The 18,351-nt window shown below is 40.7% G+C and overlaps 1 protein-coding gene across 2 annotated transcripts in view; it reads left to right on the top strand.

The window, feature by feature from the left end:
- Positions 1–18,351, top strand: part of tex264a (testis expressed 264, ER-phagy receptor a) — a 51,653-nt gene that overhangs the window by 30,316 nt on the left and 2,986 nt on the right. For both annotated transcript variants that reach the window (XR_004775845.1, XM_026997633.2), the window contains exon 3: positions 14,192–14,357. Coding sequence is in view for 1 of the 2 variants with exons in the window: in XM_026997633.2 (XP_026853434.2) it covers positions 14,192–14,357 (166 nt within the window). In the remaining variant the exon portion in view is untranslated. The remainder of the gene's footprint in view (positions 1–14,191; positions 14,358–18,351) is intronic.

The following is an 18,351-nucleotide window of genomic DNA, read 5'->3' as shown; positions in this document are numbered from 1 at the left end:
GCCTGTCAATTTTGAGCTCTTGGCTTCATATGTGACAGGTGGACCTGCATCGCACCTGCATCGGAACTGGATTGGACAGCTCTGTCTAGAACTGTAGCCTGTCAGTGCTTGGAGTAAATAAACAAGTAATCAAAATGGCAATTGTCTGGTACTTACCTATCAAGTCTGACAGCCACCATTCTGATGTTGCACTTTATGATGTGCGCACACGATTGCAGTCATGCTGTTTTCCACCATTTCTTTAACTGTCCTTAACAATTGTTTATTGGCTTCAGTTTAAATTCTGTCACTATAAAATCTGGAATTCTCCTTAGGCTACATTGCAACTCATAGGTCAAGCCATGAAAGCTGGTTATACACAACTGAAGCATACCAACTAGAGCATGCAGGCCTGTTCAGAGAGATTAGGGAAGGACAGTACCTGAACAAATATGGCAGTGAAAATACTGCATGTCCCACACCATGTCTGCCATACTCACTGTCTGATTCATTGGATGGTTACTCAGATGCAGCTACTCAGTGTGTGAATTCAAGTACATGGTTCTGGTTTTTCCTCCATTGGATGACACTGATCATGGACAGAATGGTTTATTGCATGTGCTTTATTCTATTTCTCATTCTCCTGTTCCCTCACACCTGTATACACACACACACACACACACACACACACAGACACAAACACACACACACACACACACACACACACACACAAGCAGGGAGTTCTAATAAAGCAGCAGTAGTTTTTGGCTATGCCGCATATTCATCCTCTGTGCTGCTTTGATGATGTGGGATAAGACTGTCAGGCAGCCCAGAGCACTTCTCCCCACTGCTATTCAGCTTCTCCCTTCATCTGCTGGCTCTTGCTCTGTTCCTCATGTCACCGCTCCTCTGGGCTGCTTAGACAAATGATAAAATATGGACTAAATTCCTGTGTGGCTGCTAGGCAGCTTATTGGACTCTTCACAAGTGCCTGCATTACTGGTACCCAGCCATCACTCTCTGAGGTGACTATGAAGGTCCACATGGTTTCAGTTTAATTGAATGATTAGGTTGTCTTAATCCTCCTCTGCAAATGTTTATGCCTTTGATGGGCTGAATGAATATTTTTGTTATGTGTAATATGACCAGTTGTTTTTTAACAAATTGGCCAGATGCTGAAATCTTTTATCCTAATAATAGTTTCATTTTGGAGTTGTGAGGGGTGGGATATAGTTGTCAGACATTGCAAAATTGTGCTCCATATAGGTTTTCTTTCAACCTGTATGTGTGTTAACATGGAAAATCACTCCTCTCTTCTCACCCACCTCCTTTCCAATCCCTTGGATTATCAAAGTATCCCGTCTCCATGGAAAAGTGAGAGAGATGCTTGGTGGAGACAGTTGCCCTGGCAACAGGCTCACTTAAAGCCTGCTGCCTGGTGAGGTAAAGGAAGTAAAGCAAGCCCAACAAAACACAGCAGTTACACTTTAATACACCATATCACCAGCTCTGAGTTTTTTTCTGACAGAATATAAAAGGCGCCATCATTGAGACAGAACTTTCTCTTGTGTATTCTAACAATGCCTGCACTGCAAGGTGGTCCGTACACTCCTCGTTATTGCATCACGTAGGCAAAAACTTAAAGCATAAGTTCAAGCTGTTCCTCCATCCCAGTTTGGGATATATCACAACAGTTATTGATTTTTCATTTTTCAAGAAAGCCCATTCGGCCATTCTAACTGTGGTTGTCATGTTGTAATGCACCCCAGATGACTGAAAGTGCACAAGAGTGAGAGGGCCCTCTCAGTGCTAAGATGCAGGACTCTGGCTTTTCCTGGCTTTGTCGGGTATTAAACTTCCTCTTCCATTATTTCCAAGCTTCTGCGCCCTTTTCTGACCCCAGGCAGTTCTGGTCATGCACATTCTCCCAGAGCCTCTAAATGGGAGCTGGAGTCGAGGGACTCCCACATTCACTTTTGCTCTGACCAGCAGAGTCTTCATCCCTCACTGCTGCTGACAAAGCCCTCAACAGGGAGCTCCAAACCCAATTAGTGGTTTGCTACAAAGTCAAGAGCTTTAGATATGAAAACGAGGCCAAGTCTTGTTGTACTACACCACACCACACACTGTTAGCAGTAATGGGTTATACGTAATTGCCCTCACTCTACTGATGGTTAGCACTCTATGTTCAGCACTTCTGGAAAAGTTAGCACAGTGTCAGTAGATGTCTTTTGTGGGGCACTTGCAGTCATACAGTGGCACCATCTTCAGCACTGTGCTGAATCTTCAGTCACACAGTAGTACTCCCTGATTGATTGATTGACATTTTTTTTCTTAATCTGCAAAAGGTTTATGTGCGGTGGGTTGGTGTCACTGCTATGAAAGAACTTCAGAGTATTTTGAAGATAAATGGTTGAGTTGAAAATCAAGGTAAGTATTTAAGCATGGCCAAAATGACTGTGGCTGGCACTAGGAATACGTCCACACTAGGTGACCTAGAATACACTATCTTATTCCATAGCTATGAAGATGGAGATTATGAAAGATGGAAGCTTCCTACCTGTCCTTTTTTATGCCTTTTGATGTTAAAATATTTCAGTCCAAATTATTGAACATATAGAGATTTTACCAAAGTAGTTTTGGAAGATTTTAAAACTGTACTTTAGGGATCCTATGAGTCAAGGATGGTGAATATAGGCTGAAGGTCCATCAAAGCAGTCTCCATGTTGACAAAATTTAAAACCTAGGCAAAAGTTTTAGAATTTAATTTGTATTTATAAATGTCTATACATATTGAGCACCAGAAACTGCAATCTGTGTGATTTTGGATAGTTTCCTGTGCTTCATCTGTTTATTCATGTCTGTTTATACTGAGGCTTTCAGCCTGTTTCTGCCATGGTTGTGTGCTAGAATGAGGGATTATGCTGTTGAACAGTCTAAATTTGCTTGTCCTTGTTCCAGATACCCAGTGTCAATGGTTTTTATCCTAGGTTTTGTTTTAAAAAATGTAAAATCATGTGTACACACACACATGCACAAACATTCAAAAGGCATTTGTTTTTTTCTTACATGTCTATGCTCACTCCTCTTATTTATTGGATCTCTGAGAGTGTCTGTTTTTCTCTACCAAAATCACAGTCATTAGTGTGGGAACAGGGCTGTTTGGAGCTGATTAGGAGGTTTGTCAGCCAAAAAGACACTAAGTACAGACTGTTAGTGCACTTTGCTGGCTTCACTTCGCACCGAAGGCTGATGGGAAGGCTTTAAACGCAGCCCAGGTGCAGGGGCCACGTCGGGCTGTGACATCAAATCACCATCCACGCCTCCTTTCAGAAGTGTGAAAGCCTAGTGCCAGTTTTACTTCAACAGGCTTTAAAGTATTAGGCTAGCCAAATGTTCAGACCAAATTTGAACCCTCAGGGTGTTATTTTATGTCCTGATGGGCCATGCAGTTTTAGCGTGACGTATTTCATTGGTGTGTCAAACAGTACTGTCGGCAACAGTAACACTGAGAGTCCCCTAGTGAGGCACCACTCAACCTGTGTCAGGCATAAAGAGTTCCTGTGTTGTTCGATTAAAAGGCTGAACTTTCACACCGCCAAAGGCCGCCCAGATCTTGATGGCCCCTTCCGCACATCTGGAAAAGAAGCGGCCGATGGGAGAGGGACGAGTGTGGTTTAGAAGCGGTCAGCTGAGGAGTTTGGGGGAAGCGGACGAGAGGCCCCACTGAGCATGGCAACGTGATGGCTCCTCTGCTGAAGGCAGCACAGCCTTATGGGGCTTAGTGAGAAGTGCATGCATCCACAACTCCAGGATCCAGGAAGTAAGAGAGCAGCAGGCTTGAAGGGAGAAAGGCTGTAGTGTTGTGTTTTATAGTGATGCGAGACACAGTGATGAATCTGCATGTCCAGATAAATACAGTGGTAATGTTTCCTATCTGTATGCAGATAGAAGCCATCAAATCTGTCATCTAATCTGCTGAGTTAATAGTCCCTGTGTGTAGGCCTGTGCTAGTGGAAGTGCTGGTACAGCCTGCTTGCAGAGTAGCAGAAATGGTATTGATATAACAAGTCTTCCACTCCTTACAGGATAGCACATTTGAAAGGGTCCATGAGTGGTAAGTGAGCCAATAGGAAGCTTTTCTTTTCCGTCCCCCATGCTTGTTATGGCCCGTTTCACTGATGTGCCATGACGGTTTGTGTGAATAAGCCACCTGTTAATGAACAACACATGCTAAGTGAATGTAAAAATGTTGAGGGTTCCGTCTGTCTATCTGAAGTATCTGAAGCTGAGTGTCAGAGGGGATCAGAATAAAAGAAAAAAAACAATTCCTGAGCGTCCCAGTTCCCTAGTGTCCAGCTCAGACAACGGTGTTTAAGAATAATTGCTGACTTTGCCAAGGGATGTTTGTGTGCCGGTGTGTGTTGGTGTCTGTGTTCTAATTGGGGGAGGGGGCTGGGAGACGCAAGAGAGTGGCGGGTAATGACTTGTGAACAGGATCTCAGTCATTCACCAAAACCCTACTGATTTCAACAGATTGGCCTGTATGTCCAGTAAAGGTTGTGTGATAAATGCAAGTGAAATTACATAGATTATTATATACTGTATTTATATAATAATCTCTATTATTTAGAGCAATCTTACAAAGCTGTGATTTAATAAAAGTAGTCATACTATGGCTGGACATAAAATAAAGCCAACACAAATAAGCCTAAGACGATGCTCAGTGAGAACCGCACAGACTGCATGCGCTACATATGAGGAGAGAAAGGAAAGTAAGGTGTGTGCAGGGTGTTGACCAGCGTTTGAAATTCCAGTAGCTGAGAGCTTGTTGAGGTTGACTAGTCATTTGCTGGGAATAAAATACCCAGGCACTTGCAAGCTAACACTGGATTTCACGCATTTTCTTCTACATGCACTGTGACCGTCGAAAAACACTTCATGAGTTGCCTGTGATTGGTTGTTTGCTAGCACTTTACGCAATAATTAGCAATCATGTTTCATGTATTTAAAATCTCTTTGTGCTTCTGTCATCATTTGCTGCTTGTTAGCCGATTTGATGAAGAATGAAGAATTAATGAAGAATGCTAATCGTAGCCTGGTTCTAATGAGCTTCTGCATAAATCTGGGTTACTGAACTGAATTGATTTTTCCTCATCCTCAGAAGACATGAGCTCAGGATTAAGCCCTTTTCCTCAAGAGCTCCATCATATTCCTCACGGCTTGATCCACATTTCTATTAGAGAGTCATATGCTTTTGTCAGTCATTGTACGTTTATGGCTTTTACATTTATGGCATTTTGGCACACTATTGGCCAGAATAACTTACATATTTATCAGTTTGACAGTAAATGTACTCCAAGGATATGGAACCCATAACCTTATAGCACTATGCAGATCTTTAAGGTGTTCTTAAAGAAAAGGTGAGCATTTGAAAAAATGTCAAATGTCAGACCTGGGGCTGATTTTGAGGTCAGTTTAGTTGAGTGATCAAAAGGCCTGACTTCAAAATGATTTGTTTGGAGTATTCCTGGTCAGAACGTAAGGCATAGCAAGACCTTCTGACGTTTGACTTCCTCTGGGACCCAACAATTACCCAGACATGCTGAAAGTGATAGAAACTGACTGGTGGATAAATACAGATTGCTTTCTGTCTTCCCAGTAAGTCGATGGAGACCCAGGTGCTGGTGCTTACCGAGTCCTCCCAATTACTGTTCATTAGTAAACTCTGCGTATCGATTGGTGCAGACATGCCCCTGTACTCAATTCCATGTGTTCACCTGCTCACCCACAGGCTCCTTGCCTCACTCCCCCAGTCCAATCCAATTTATAGTGCATGTCTCTTGCGGGGTGGGGGTTTAGGTGGTAAGGCACCCCTGGAGGAGGTGTGCCTGCAGTTCGGGCATGCCCATACGGACCCAGGCCCAGAATAAAGGCGCTGTGATGAAAGATAAAAATACATCACTCTCTTGTAGCAAGTGACAGCAAGGGACAGTTGCAATCGAACACCCCTGGAAGTGAGAAATGGAGTTTGCTTCTGTTCTCACAGATCTTACTGGGTGTGTGGGTGGGTGTGTGGGTGGGTGGGTGGGTGGGTGTGTGTGCGCGCGCACACGCAAGTGTAAGGGATGGCATATGGGAGTAAATAGGCTGGGGGAAAAAGGGCTCGAGGGGCTGTCACTGACTGTCACTGTGAGCTGTGTGTGTATTAATTCCTTTGTCTGCATCTAGCCTGGGGACCCTTGTGAGAAATGACCAGGCTAAGAATAGGCGGCGATAGCTTTTAGTTTCCTGGAGACGTGGTGTGTAAATGGGGATGAAAAGACCTTGTTGGGGACCAGAGGCAAAAGGATTTCCACTTGCAGTGAAGCTGTTCCTGAAGCCACCCCCTGTCATTCAGCCCCCTGTCTGTCTGTCGCTCCATTTCTGCCCCTCGTTTCTCCTCCATCTCTTCCCTGCCTTCCGCTGAGCTACAGGGTTCTGTGTCTAACATGTCAGAAACTGGCTTCTTGTAGCTGTTCCTCTATGCCTGTGAGCTGATCAGCTGATCAGTCTTTAGACAGCAGAGGCTCCAGTCGGGTTCAGCCATTTTTATCAATCTCTATTCATGATACTCTAGCTACAAATGCAACAAAGAAAACTCATTTTTACAGTGAGTTATTAGAAACATCCTCTAGGTGTACATTTGGACCATAGCTCAACCTTTGCAACAAACAATTTGTGTTAGCCATTCTCTGAGGCTTCATCCACAGGAACATCCTGTCCTTGGATATTCTTCTGTATTTTTGGATCTTTGGCAGGCTACATCATTCCCAGCAGTGACACTGATGCACATAAATACTGCTGTGCTCGATGCACACATACCAGCACAACATTCACTGCAGTTCAATTACCATGTCAATGCCACCTTGGCAGTGGTGTGTTTAGAATGGTCTATTATCTAAATAATTTCCAGTAAGTCATACTGTGGTCAGAAACTAACCACAAATCATGCATAGTGTCAGATGGTCTGCAGTTTGTATCTGTACTGTATTGTCACATTGCATCGCACAGGACAAAATTTCATCATCCAAATTTCATGCAACAAAGCAACCAACATTTCACATTGTTTTGCTCACTAATTGGTACTAGTGTTACTAATATAGAGCCTCAAGTGTCTTTGTGTTGCCTTGTTTGTGTTGGTCTTTCTTTACTAAACATTGTAATATTGCCATGTTAAAATAATTTTTTTCACTAATGTGTTATCTTACTCATATTCAAATGTTTCACTGCCCACAAATAGCAGCTGATCTGTCACATTATTATTGCATTTTCAGACCATTACATTAGAGTATGATAATACATATCTGACCGTATATATAATAATTAATTTTATAGAATACAAGTTTGGTTTACAATTACCTGTAAGTCAGTATACACTGACAGACAGTTTAAGGCATTGTATGTTCTACATTAATACAACCAGTAGCACAACAATAAAAAAGTTCTGGAAGCACACTAGAACAAGAGGTAATACAAAATAATGTATGTTGCCCCTAATTCCAACAGTAGGTACAGTTTTCCCAGCTGATCAGTTGGTATGTGGCGTACAGCCCTTTGTTGGTCTGTGTGATCAGGGTGCGGTAAAGGAGCTGTGTGCTGGGTAAATAGTGGGGCTGATGGGGGAGATGGGCTCGTCAGCTCCTACTTATATGTGTGGTCTCCTCCTGTGTGGGGGGTGGGGGGGTGGGGGGGGGATGGATGCTGCTGCTTCTGTTTTGAGGGAAGGAGAGGCATGCATGAAGCAGCTGCCATGGAGAGCCACGACACATCCCATGGGGTCTTCACTTATGTCTGTCTCTGTTTCTGAGTGTTTTATTACTACTGCTATTATAGTTGAGAATTTTCATTATTTTCTGTTTTTCTTTAGTTTGTTTATTTCTGTTTAGATTTAATTCATTTTAAGAGTGTGTAGTTTTATTTTGTTTTTGTTTCCTGTATATTTATTCCTGTACATTTTAGTTTTTGACATTTATTACACAAGCTGTGATAATGAAAACCAAGATTCCTGACAAGATTATAATAAATTCAAAATGATATATAATGCATGATATATAAACTCTAAAATTAAAATGTCCTTCCTTCCAACAAGTTTTGCCATGGCTAAGGTTGCTGAGGTTTGCATGGCTAAATTGGCACAAAATCGATGTACACTTAGCTGTGTTATGATCGCAATAGAGCGTATACAGGTGACATCACTTTGGGTTAGAGTTAACTAGTAAACATTTACACAAATCTGTCCACATACAGCCTGAATATCAGTTACTGTTCTTGTCTCTTTGATTTTCCAACAAATTCTGCCTTGTAGTATGATCAAGCATAATAGCTTTTAAAGGCTGTGCTTAGGGCATTTACTTGGTGTCGAAATCGAAATCAGGTAGCTAGCTAGACTAGCTAGCTACTGTTGCATACAAATGACTGGAAACCCAATTCTTGGGCACACATCAATGTCCATGAACCACTGGTTCTTTGGTAATTTGGATGGATCAGTGTCAAGTCCAACTGCCTTTAATTTAAGCAGATAGTTGCTTGTTTCATTTCTTGTTTCAACATTTTGCCTAATGCAGCCATGTTGCACAAGGTTTTGCCACTCAGTCCAACTGAGGGGGCGTACTCAAACGGAAAAGTGACATCAATGCATACCCTATATAGAATACTTAGCGACATTGCCATCTCCTGGGCAATTTAGTTTTTCACATAAGCAATCAACTTCTGTAAAGCCATCATAAATGTCTTGAAATATGGAAACTAAAGTTTTGTTTTATGTAATTAATTTTGTTTTCGTTTGTGTTGTAGTAAACATTATAATTTTGAATTAGTTTTCACATTTTTAAGATGTATTTTTTTAATTTCAATTTTATTTTATTTTTCCTGATAGTTTTCATTACCGATAATAACTTTTCTGTCTCCACTCGCTGCATCTCTCTCTCTCTCTCTCTCTCTCTCTCTCTCTCCCTTATCTATCTTTGATTACCCCCTTTTTTCTTACCGCATTCAAAATTATTCTTTTGCTTTTCTCTCGTTCTCTGATACTCCTAAATGCAGTATGTCTTCCCTTATAATCAGTTTTTCAATCCCCTTACTACTTGTTACCCTGTTTTATCAAATTTCTTGCTCTGAATGTCTGCTCTTAATGAACTCCTTACATGACCAAATTGGTCTAACACTCCCCACACTGCTAATTGGTCCTAACACTCTGTAATAAGAAATCTGTTTAATTTCCTGAGAAAGTTCAGAATAACTCAATAATAAGGCTCAGTCTGTTTGGGCTTGCTGAGTTACATGACACTTGTTTTCAGTTGAAAGTTACTTCACTGTCTCTTGTCTATGGTTAACCTTTTTTGGAATTATGGGTTATCTGAAAAGCATGTCGTTTATAAATTTTTATTCCCTCATGAGTTTCATTGAGGTCCCTGTGTTTTTGTTTGGTCTTCTTGCTCTTGACCAAAACATAGCAGAGGAATGTCTTTATGCAGTAAACTCCTCTATGGCCCTGTTCAGTCCATTCCCAAGCTCTCTATCCTGCTACAGGGCGGTTTCTCCATGTCAACAGAGCTGCTTTCACTCTGGGATTCTTCTGAGTACATAGCATCTTAACCTATGTAGTTGAGATGCTAAGCTTTCTCAGTTGGAAAATGCACAGCCCTTCAGAATGCCCTGAGGTTTGAAGTAAGACATAATGAGGATATAATGAAGACATAATGAAGGCATAAATAACCTCTCAGTCACCTTGTTCTCCATGAGGATGTAATTGGACAGTTCTTAAAAGCTGGACAATGTTCAAAAGTAGTTCATCTTGTTTTAGAGCAGCTAGGCTGGATTCCATCCTTTCTTTCTGATGTTGCTTGTGAAATCCCAGAAGGACCATGGGATGTAATATGAAATGTTTGGAGAAAACACAGGAATAATTGCTGTGTGGAAAGATGTTAGGAGTCAGCAGTATGTGGCCAGAAAGGAAGACATAGCAGTCTTAAGCTCCACCCTCATTTTTAATCTCTCCTCTGTCTGCTTGCTGAGGTTTGTCTTTTGTGTTGTTTGTCTATGAAGCGAAGATCTGGTTAAACAGCATGCACGCGTACACGCGCGCACACACACACACACACACACGCGCACACACACACACACACACACAAAATAAACCACAAACATGCTCACCAGTCGAAGAGGTAATGATACAGCAATCTACGAGATGATAATTACAGCATAGAGCAATGCCTTTTTTTCCACACCAGTATCAATTTGTTTTTTTCTTTCTCTCATTCGCTTACTCTCTCTTTAAGGACAGAGCAACACAGTTCAACCCACTGAAGTTTCTACTTTTAGCCACCTTTTTTCATATGTGTCAGTTTATTGCAGACACTTTAGTCATTGAGAAATTTAATTTGATTGAAAGGAGTTTTGCTCAAGCATTCTCAAAAATCTAATTATGTATGAAAGTTATAGTGGATGTATGGCTAAATAGGCACACTCCAAATTATCCAAATATGGTAAATATCTTCGTGTTTTGAATTTAGAAATTTGACATTTTGTATATTGGAATTACATAAAGTGCTGTTATTACCTCAAGGTTTACACTTTAGATCCCCTGAAATGGTAACCTTCCAATACTAATGCCGGAACCAAGTGGTGCTCAGTATGTTTAGAAAACATATTTTTGACATGATGTGAGATTGCTTAAGAATTGCAGAGAAAATCATGTTGTGTAATATGAACTGCAGATAAAATGTCATGTACATTGAATTTTAAATGATAATAAGATCTGCTAACAGCCCTAGTATAGTAAATACAAATAAACTTCATTAGGTCAGGTCAATAAGGTAGATTTAATAAAAGCATAAAAATTAATTATGCCAAAAGCATCCTTAATTTTTCTTCTTAAAGAAGATAGTTGAGAAGTATGTAGTTATCTACACCTGCACTTCAACCCCACCAAACTGCTGCACCCCATGGCACTGATGACTGCACAGAGGGCATTCACTGATTTGCAGGGCAGAGGGAGCCTCTCCTCCCTGCTTCCTGCAACCTGCGCAGGCTCTGGGAGGGCCTGATTGCTGTGTTCTCTTCACCACCAGTGGAGTGGAGTCGAGTCATGCCGAGCCTTCAGACTGAGTAATGTGTGGCCTGTGTCCTCCACAAACCAGTGAAGCTCCATACACCAATGGGCAAATGGGCAAAATGAAGACTTCTCTCACCATAATTAAAATCATTCATGCTGGAATCACTTGTTTTCAGTTCTGGCAGGCTTAGTTAATCTAATTTTTTCCCGCACCTGATGGGCAGAGAAAACACTGTCGATTCATCACATGACGGGCTACTAAGGAAACGATTAGTGCTGTCAGATGTCTATTGTACCATTATTAACGGATGAATGCATTGTATGAAAGTGGTGCTTGGCACTGAAATTTAAGTTTACTAAAGTTTATTAAAGGTTATTTTTGTGTAATATGAAGAACTGATAAATAATTTGAACACACATTTGTCCTATAGAATTTTTAATGCAATAAATACTCTTAAATGTTTAAATGTAGAGTGAAAAACCCTGCTATTAATTCTAGTTTTGCTCAAAGGTTTTTACAGTTCGAGAGTTCTGTGTAGAGCTAATTGGTTTTATTATTTTCTTTAGATCTTCTGTGTAATCCTAGTATAAATAGCTAATCTCAAAGATTTATCTTTTTTATGAACACTAAAGCATTGGTTGGTAAGGAGTGATACGTGTTGTATAAAACCTGAGATTTATCTTTTCATATAGAAAAGATTTAAATTTATCTGTAAAGCTCTACAAAGTAATATATCCAGCTGCAGATTATTAGGATGGCAATACGTTTGGATCCTTTGTCACTTTCAGTCTGTGGAACAAAGCTGGAGGTACTTCGTCAACCCCACCCCTGACCTGAATAGAAATGCAACTTGGTATCAAACTATTAATTAAATGTGATGCTCTGAACAAGACAGAAAAATGCACCTTGCAGACAGATGCCTACTGTACTGTTCTCGCTGCCTTTTCCCTCTCACTGTGTCAGGCCATCTTTTTTGTTGTTGTTTTTTGACACCTTTTTCTGTGGAGACATGACTGCAGAATGAATTGCCTTTGTCGTCTTCCCACCTCTCTCTCTCCTCCCCCTACTCATTATCTCTCCTGCTTCAAGGAGATGTGCTCTCATTTGCATGTGGGCCCAAAGGGCCCACACTCTTTGTGTGTATCGGGTGATTCATACCACTCTGTACATAGCTCCTTCATGGAGGATTAGATTAAAACCAATCAATCAGCCATAACTGAGAAGAAGGGGGAGGGAGAGCGTGTGCGAGGGCGAACGGGAGAGAGCTGGAAAGCGAGCGCGAGGGCATGAGGGAGAAGGGGAAGGAGGGAGTACCATGTATAACATCCAGCAGGAAAATTGCGCTGCTCTCCCCCCCCCCCCCCCCCCCCCCCCCCGTTCCTTAATATTACCTCGCTCCCTCTCGCCTGGCCCTTTATTCTCTTCTCCTGATGTCTCAGCTGCTGGAGCACCTTTCACTTTTTTGACCTTTACTGTCTCATCTGTCCATTCGCTTTTATACTTCCAGTTCTTTCTCTTGCCCACATGATTATGCCATGTATTAACAATGTGTGTGTATTAAATTGACTTCTTGTTCCATACCAATGTTTCTGTGGTGTCCAAAGTAGAAATGTTCTACAAATTCCTCATACTTCCTAAAGCATAGTCATCATGTCTTAAAATATGACTAATAAGTTGGCCTTATGCTTTACTGTCAAAATGTCAGCAGTCAAATGCAAGGGATTTGTAAGACTTGAAAAGCCTGGTAGGATGCTTCCTGAGGCTGTTAAGATAAGGTGATCATCTGTCTTTGCTATTATAGCAGTTTTTGTACAGCAGAATTTTCATGTCTTTTTTTGAAAGAAACATTGTAGCCTATCTACCAAAAGCATATGTTACATATAGTATCAGTTTATGCAACAGTCATTTTTTGTCAAACACACCTCAGTAGGTGTCTTCGAAGAACAATGCACAAGAAATAACTACATTATTGTACACCAACGTATCCGGTATATTAAAAGGGCTCAGAACTGGACTGTGAGGGGTCTTTTTAAGGAAAACTTAAGGAAAGCACTCAGTACAGTGATAAACAGGACTATTTTAGAATCATTTAGTGAGGACATCAGTTGATTTGTTATGTTTCCTGAGTGCTCTTCCTGCATCTCCTGCCTCCACTTCCTGACTTTCCAGACCATTTGTCTTCTTTTTTTAAACACAATTAGTCACTATAAGGATTGCATCTTGGGTGTGTGTGGGACAGTATTGAAGTATTTTATAGAAGACTTGAGATAATAAATTAAATATGCATACACCCCACATTTATGTAAGATGCATTTTGGGAAACATTTATGGTTTTATGATGGCTTGCATTTGTCATTTGTAAGTTGTGAAATTATGCTGATAAAAGCTAGATAAAAGATAAAATATTGCATGATGTCACCAAATAGTCTTTTTAATATTTATGACTTTTAGTACACATGTAGTATGAGCCTTGAAATTGAAGTAGTTATAGCCAAATAAGGTTTTATATATATATTATATAAAATTTACAAAAAGTGAGTAATAACAATTGTATTTGTATGTATACCAGTAATTTGCATATAAATACTTATTTGAGTTTGCTTATCATTTACCAGCCTTGCATGAAATCTAGCCCTGTTTTGCCCAACATGCTGACCTCAGTGCTCTGAAGGGTACTGTAAGGTGATTGTAATCATCCTGCATGCACACTTAACACCCACTAAAGACATTTTGTGTCGTGGGCCAGAACCACTCAGCTCTCTGCAATGCATTGCTTTCTCAGAATAACATTATTGTCATCTCTGGTGCTAGCAAGGCAATCCTATTAAAATGGCCTAATTGGTGTAAAGCCCCAGCTGTGGAGTTGTCAGAAGGCCAGAGTATTTTCTCTGCCGCACTAAAGGTCTACACCAAAGGCCTGTTTCACTGTCACTTTATAATCAAAAGAATTCATTAGAATTTAACTTAAAGAATTATTAGACCTTTTACAATTTATGGTTTATTGTTGTATCATAGTTGTGAAGTGTTAGGATTCAGCCAGACCTATTACAAAAGCTAAGAAAAGTGTCTCTTTCTCTGTCTGCCTTCTTCTGTTTGCCTCTCTCTCTCATTTTTAGGAGCGGAGATTGTCTGCATACCCCTTCCTGGAGATATGTAAGGGAGATGTGATTCACTATATGTGCCCAGTGGAAGACCAGAAGAGCTTTTTTGTGCCTGAACTGATCGAGAACCAAGAAAAAGAGAATGCAGAGGATGAGAAAGACAATGATGTCACAGAGACAGGTACATTTTAATGTCATATGGTTAGGAAAGTACAATGTCACAGTGTGTTAGAAGAGTCACAGGCCTGTCTGTCTTTATGATGTCACCAACACTGGTGTGATTATGTTGGGAAAAGACAGGCTATCTCCATGAAATCTGTTACTCATTCAAATGACATAATGATGTCACCATAGTACAAAGACATCTTATAAACATGTATGATACATGGATGAATCGCACATCGACACTGAAAGACCATAGCAGGAGGACCACATTTGAGAAGTCAAAAACTGTTATCTCCTCCTTCTGTTTCCTTCTGCTTTGTATAAATGTGACCTACAGCCTATGTCTTTCTCTCTCCCTCCCTCTTGTTGCACTACTCAAGGTCTTCCCTTGAACTGTGTTAAACCTGTCTGTAGCCACTGACCCATGGGGTCAACAATCAGCAAAATTGTGTATGTGCATGTGTGTTTGCTGGCGCATCTATCTGTGTGGAGATGCATGTGCATATGAGTTCATTTGAACTTTACCTTATTTATTTTCACACATTATATTACAAACCTGACCTGAACTATTTGACAGTGCTAATACACTGCAGGACCCCTTTTTTCCATACAAAAAGCATTTGTTACTGATGGCCAGACAGGGGTACACATACCCATGGACTGATTCCAAGGTTCAGCAAGTGTTTCTGACTCAACACAGTCAACATTTCATCTGAATAAGCACAGTGTAGGTGGGTGAGAGTGTGGGTGGGTGTTTCTCAATATATGCGATCAGCATATATTATTTGCTGATCAATCTCAGATTGATCAGCAAATAATTGCTGATCAATTATTTGCTGATCAATCTCAGCTTCTCAGCTGGATCTGACAGTGTTAGGGTGCATGTTGGGAATCAAGACTCCTTCATTTGGGAGAGCACAAAGCACTTGAGCTCAGTCACCCCCTCCTCTCCATCGTCTCTGTGGAAAGTTGAACGGCAGAGCATTCGATTTGCCCAATAAGCAGTGCTTTGCCTTTTGTTATGGTCCCAGGGACTGGTTATAATGAGATCCTCACAGCTACTGTACAGAAGACACAGTGGTTTCTCACAGCAAAGCGTGTATACAGCTTTCATTTGTGGCTTCACCAGTACTTAATGCTTGCCTTAGTACTTATTCTCCAATTTTTTTGGTTCATTTACACTTCCATACATTTAAACACATCGTTTTAAATAGAACATTTCCAGTGTCTTTACTACCAGTGTTTACCCTTTATACATAAAACACACACACAAACATAAGCTGTATAAAAAGCACTGCATGTGAATAAAGAACTATAATGGCTGTTCTTAAAGTTGCAATAAACATATAATAGCTAATAAAGTCATCAATTATTTCTTAATGGTCAGCGGTTAAGCAGTTGGGCATCACTGTGAATAAATTATAATCTTAAGGAACACCATTAAGAAACAGGCAAAGTTGAGTTGATACGGCACCAAGTAGGGAAGAAAATATGAAAAGGATATCTACACGTGGACTATCAGACTATCAGTCTGTCAGCATGTCAAGGTGATGGACTGTGCATTTGCAGCTCTCAGAAACCCTCAGATCTGCTTCTGTTTTAGCTCATTAGTCCTCTCGCCCTCTCACTACTTTTTCCCCTTTCCTCCTCTTTCCTGTGCCCTCCATCTCTAATTACCCAGTTCTGTCCTCCAGAATCCCCTCTTTCATCTGTAAGATTTTACTGAACCAAACTCTGTATGCTCGGTTAACAGTCCCACTGGACCCAATTTAGAAACTAATTCAGGTAAATGTTATTTAAGAGGCTTTATACCACTGGGTGTGCTTTACTTTATCAGCTTCTCAGGGCTTCCATTCATATATCATGCTTATGAGCAGTGCCCGCTTGCAGGCTTGTCCTGAGGAACTCAATTGTAATAAAAGTCTGGAAAACATCAGCTAAAGCTTAGATGTGCTATCCATTTTAAGGCCATGTGCTTTCAATGTACTTACCAGCTTCTTTATTAGGAACACCATACTAATACTGGGTAGGACTTCATTTGCTCTCACTACAGCCTCAGTTCTCAGGACTTCATAAGGTGTTAGACCAAAATTTCAAAGGAATGTTTCCATGTTGGCAGGACTGCATCATGTAATTGCTGTAGATTTTATTCATACTGTGAATCACCCATTCAACCACATCCTAAAAATGTTCATTTGGATACTGGTTAGTGGGATTTTATAGTTTAAGACTTGATACTGGTTTACCAGTGAGGCCACGGAAGGAATGCACAAGGTTAACAACAATACTCATTACAAATTTCCATTTTTCATTTAGTTGCACAATAATTCTGCAAACTAATAGTTGCCCAATAATTATGCACACATAGGTTTTCTCCTAAGAATGCCAAAACCTCACTTTTACTTTCTTAAATATTCAGGCTTGAGGTTTATTAACATTTTGGATTGACCAAGAGCATTGTAGTTGTTTAATAATAAAGTGAATCCTCAAAAATACCTTTTGCCTAATACTTGTGCACACACTGTACGCCCACTGTATCCTCACATTTTTGCTTCTGACTGACAGGAGTAGAAGTCCATTTGTTCTTGCGCTGTTGTAGCCTCCCTGCCTCAAGGTTCGATGTGCTGTACCTTCTGGGAAGCCTTTCTGCTCACCATGGTTGTAAAGAGTGGCTATCTGAGTTACCGTAGCCTTCCTGTCATTTCAGAGGAGTCTGGCAATTCCTTTCTGACCTTTTTCATCAACGATGGGTTCTACCAAGAGAACTGCCACTTACTACATTTGGATTTTTGTTTATTAGTTTTTTCACCATTCTGGGTAAAATCTAGAGATTGTTGTGTCCAAGGAGATAAGATGAAATGCTTAAACCACCTGTCTGACATCAGTAAGCTTGCCATAGTCAGAGTCACATTTTTCCACATTCTGGTGTTTGATATGAACATGAGCTGAAGCTCTTGACCCATTTCTGCAGATCTGTAGGTGTTACTGATAATGTGACCAATGAGTGTATGCACTGCTAAATATAGCCTGTGTCTTCCTGTAGTTTCTCTTTAGCACTGTTTCATAAAAGTGGTACTTGCTACGTGGTACAGACAGTTTCTTGATGACAACCTGCTGTCAATTGCAAGAAAAAAGAGCAGGAACTTAGATTACATTTCAGCATGGCAGTGAACCTCTGCTCAATGTCAGCAACACTAGTTGGAGAATCAGACATAGTGCAGCCCTTTCTGAGCTCTCACCTTAATGTGAATGAAAGCATGTGGTGTGGCTTGGACAGAGAGAGTGTTCTGCTTATTCCTGTTGCAGTTGGTCTGAGCTCAATCAGATTTGTCAAGAACAACATTCCAGTGTTCCCTAAGTGTTCTCTGCAGAGGTACCTGACTGCTTATTCTGATATGAAAGCTCACTTAATTTACATTTTTAATCTTGTTTAATTGATTTTATGCTGTTTACCTTCTATTGTATCTCAGGCACGTCCAGAGCTGTCTAGTGCTGAAACTGTTAATGAGGACAACTTATTAAGGTGATGGGGAAGTGGTTAGGCAAACCAAAGAGAACCGATGACTTGGGGACCCTTTTTCAACATCACAGCCCAGTCTCCAGTGACCTTTTGCAGATGTGACAATGATATTTTGGGGGTGTTGGCTAAGCTGTGAACAAAACTCTCCACAGCATAAGGGTCCTCAAGAGGTCCAAGAATGCGTCATGCAATGGGTGCAGAACAAGTTCAGGCAATGAACAAGGGGTGAGAAGCCCAGACTAATTTAATCTCCTGTAGTTAAAAGATTCCTAATATACTTCAGAGCTGTATTAGCACAAGATCTTCTATAACATTAGGTTGATATTTACATGTGAAGGCAGGCTTGAATAGCAGCGTATGTCTTCACCCCCCTTTCCATGCGAAAAGGAGATATTTAGCTTAATTGAGATGCCATAACTGATTTGTAGAGAGAGGCAGGATGAGTGAGCGTGAGGGATCAGTCCTCTCCCCTTGAAGTGGTACCGACAGA

Source organism: Electrophorus electricus, chromosome 3 (assembly GCF_013358815.1).
Source record: "Electrophorus electricus isolate fEleEle1 chromosome 3, fEleEle1.pri, whole genome shotgun sequence".
Taxonomy (NCBI): Eukaryota; Metazoa; Chordata; class Actinopteri; order Gymnotiformes; family Gymnotidae; genus Electrophorus; species Electrophorus electricus.
This window is presented reverse-complemented; position numbering and strand designations above follow the sequence as displayed.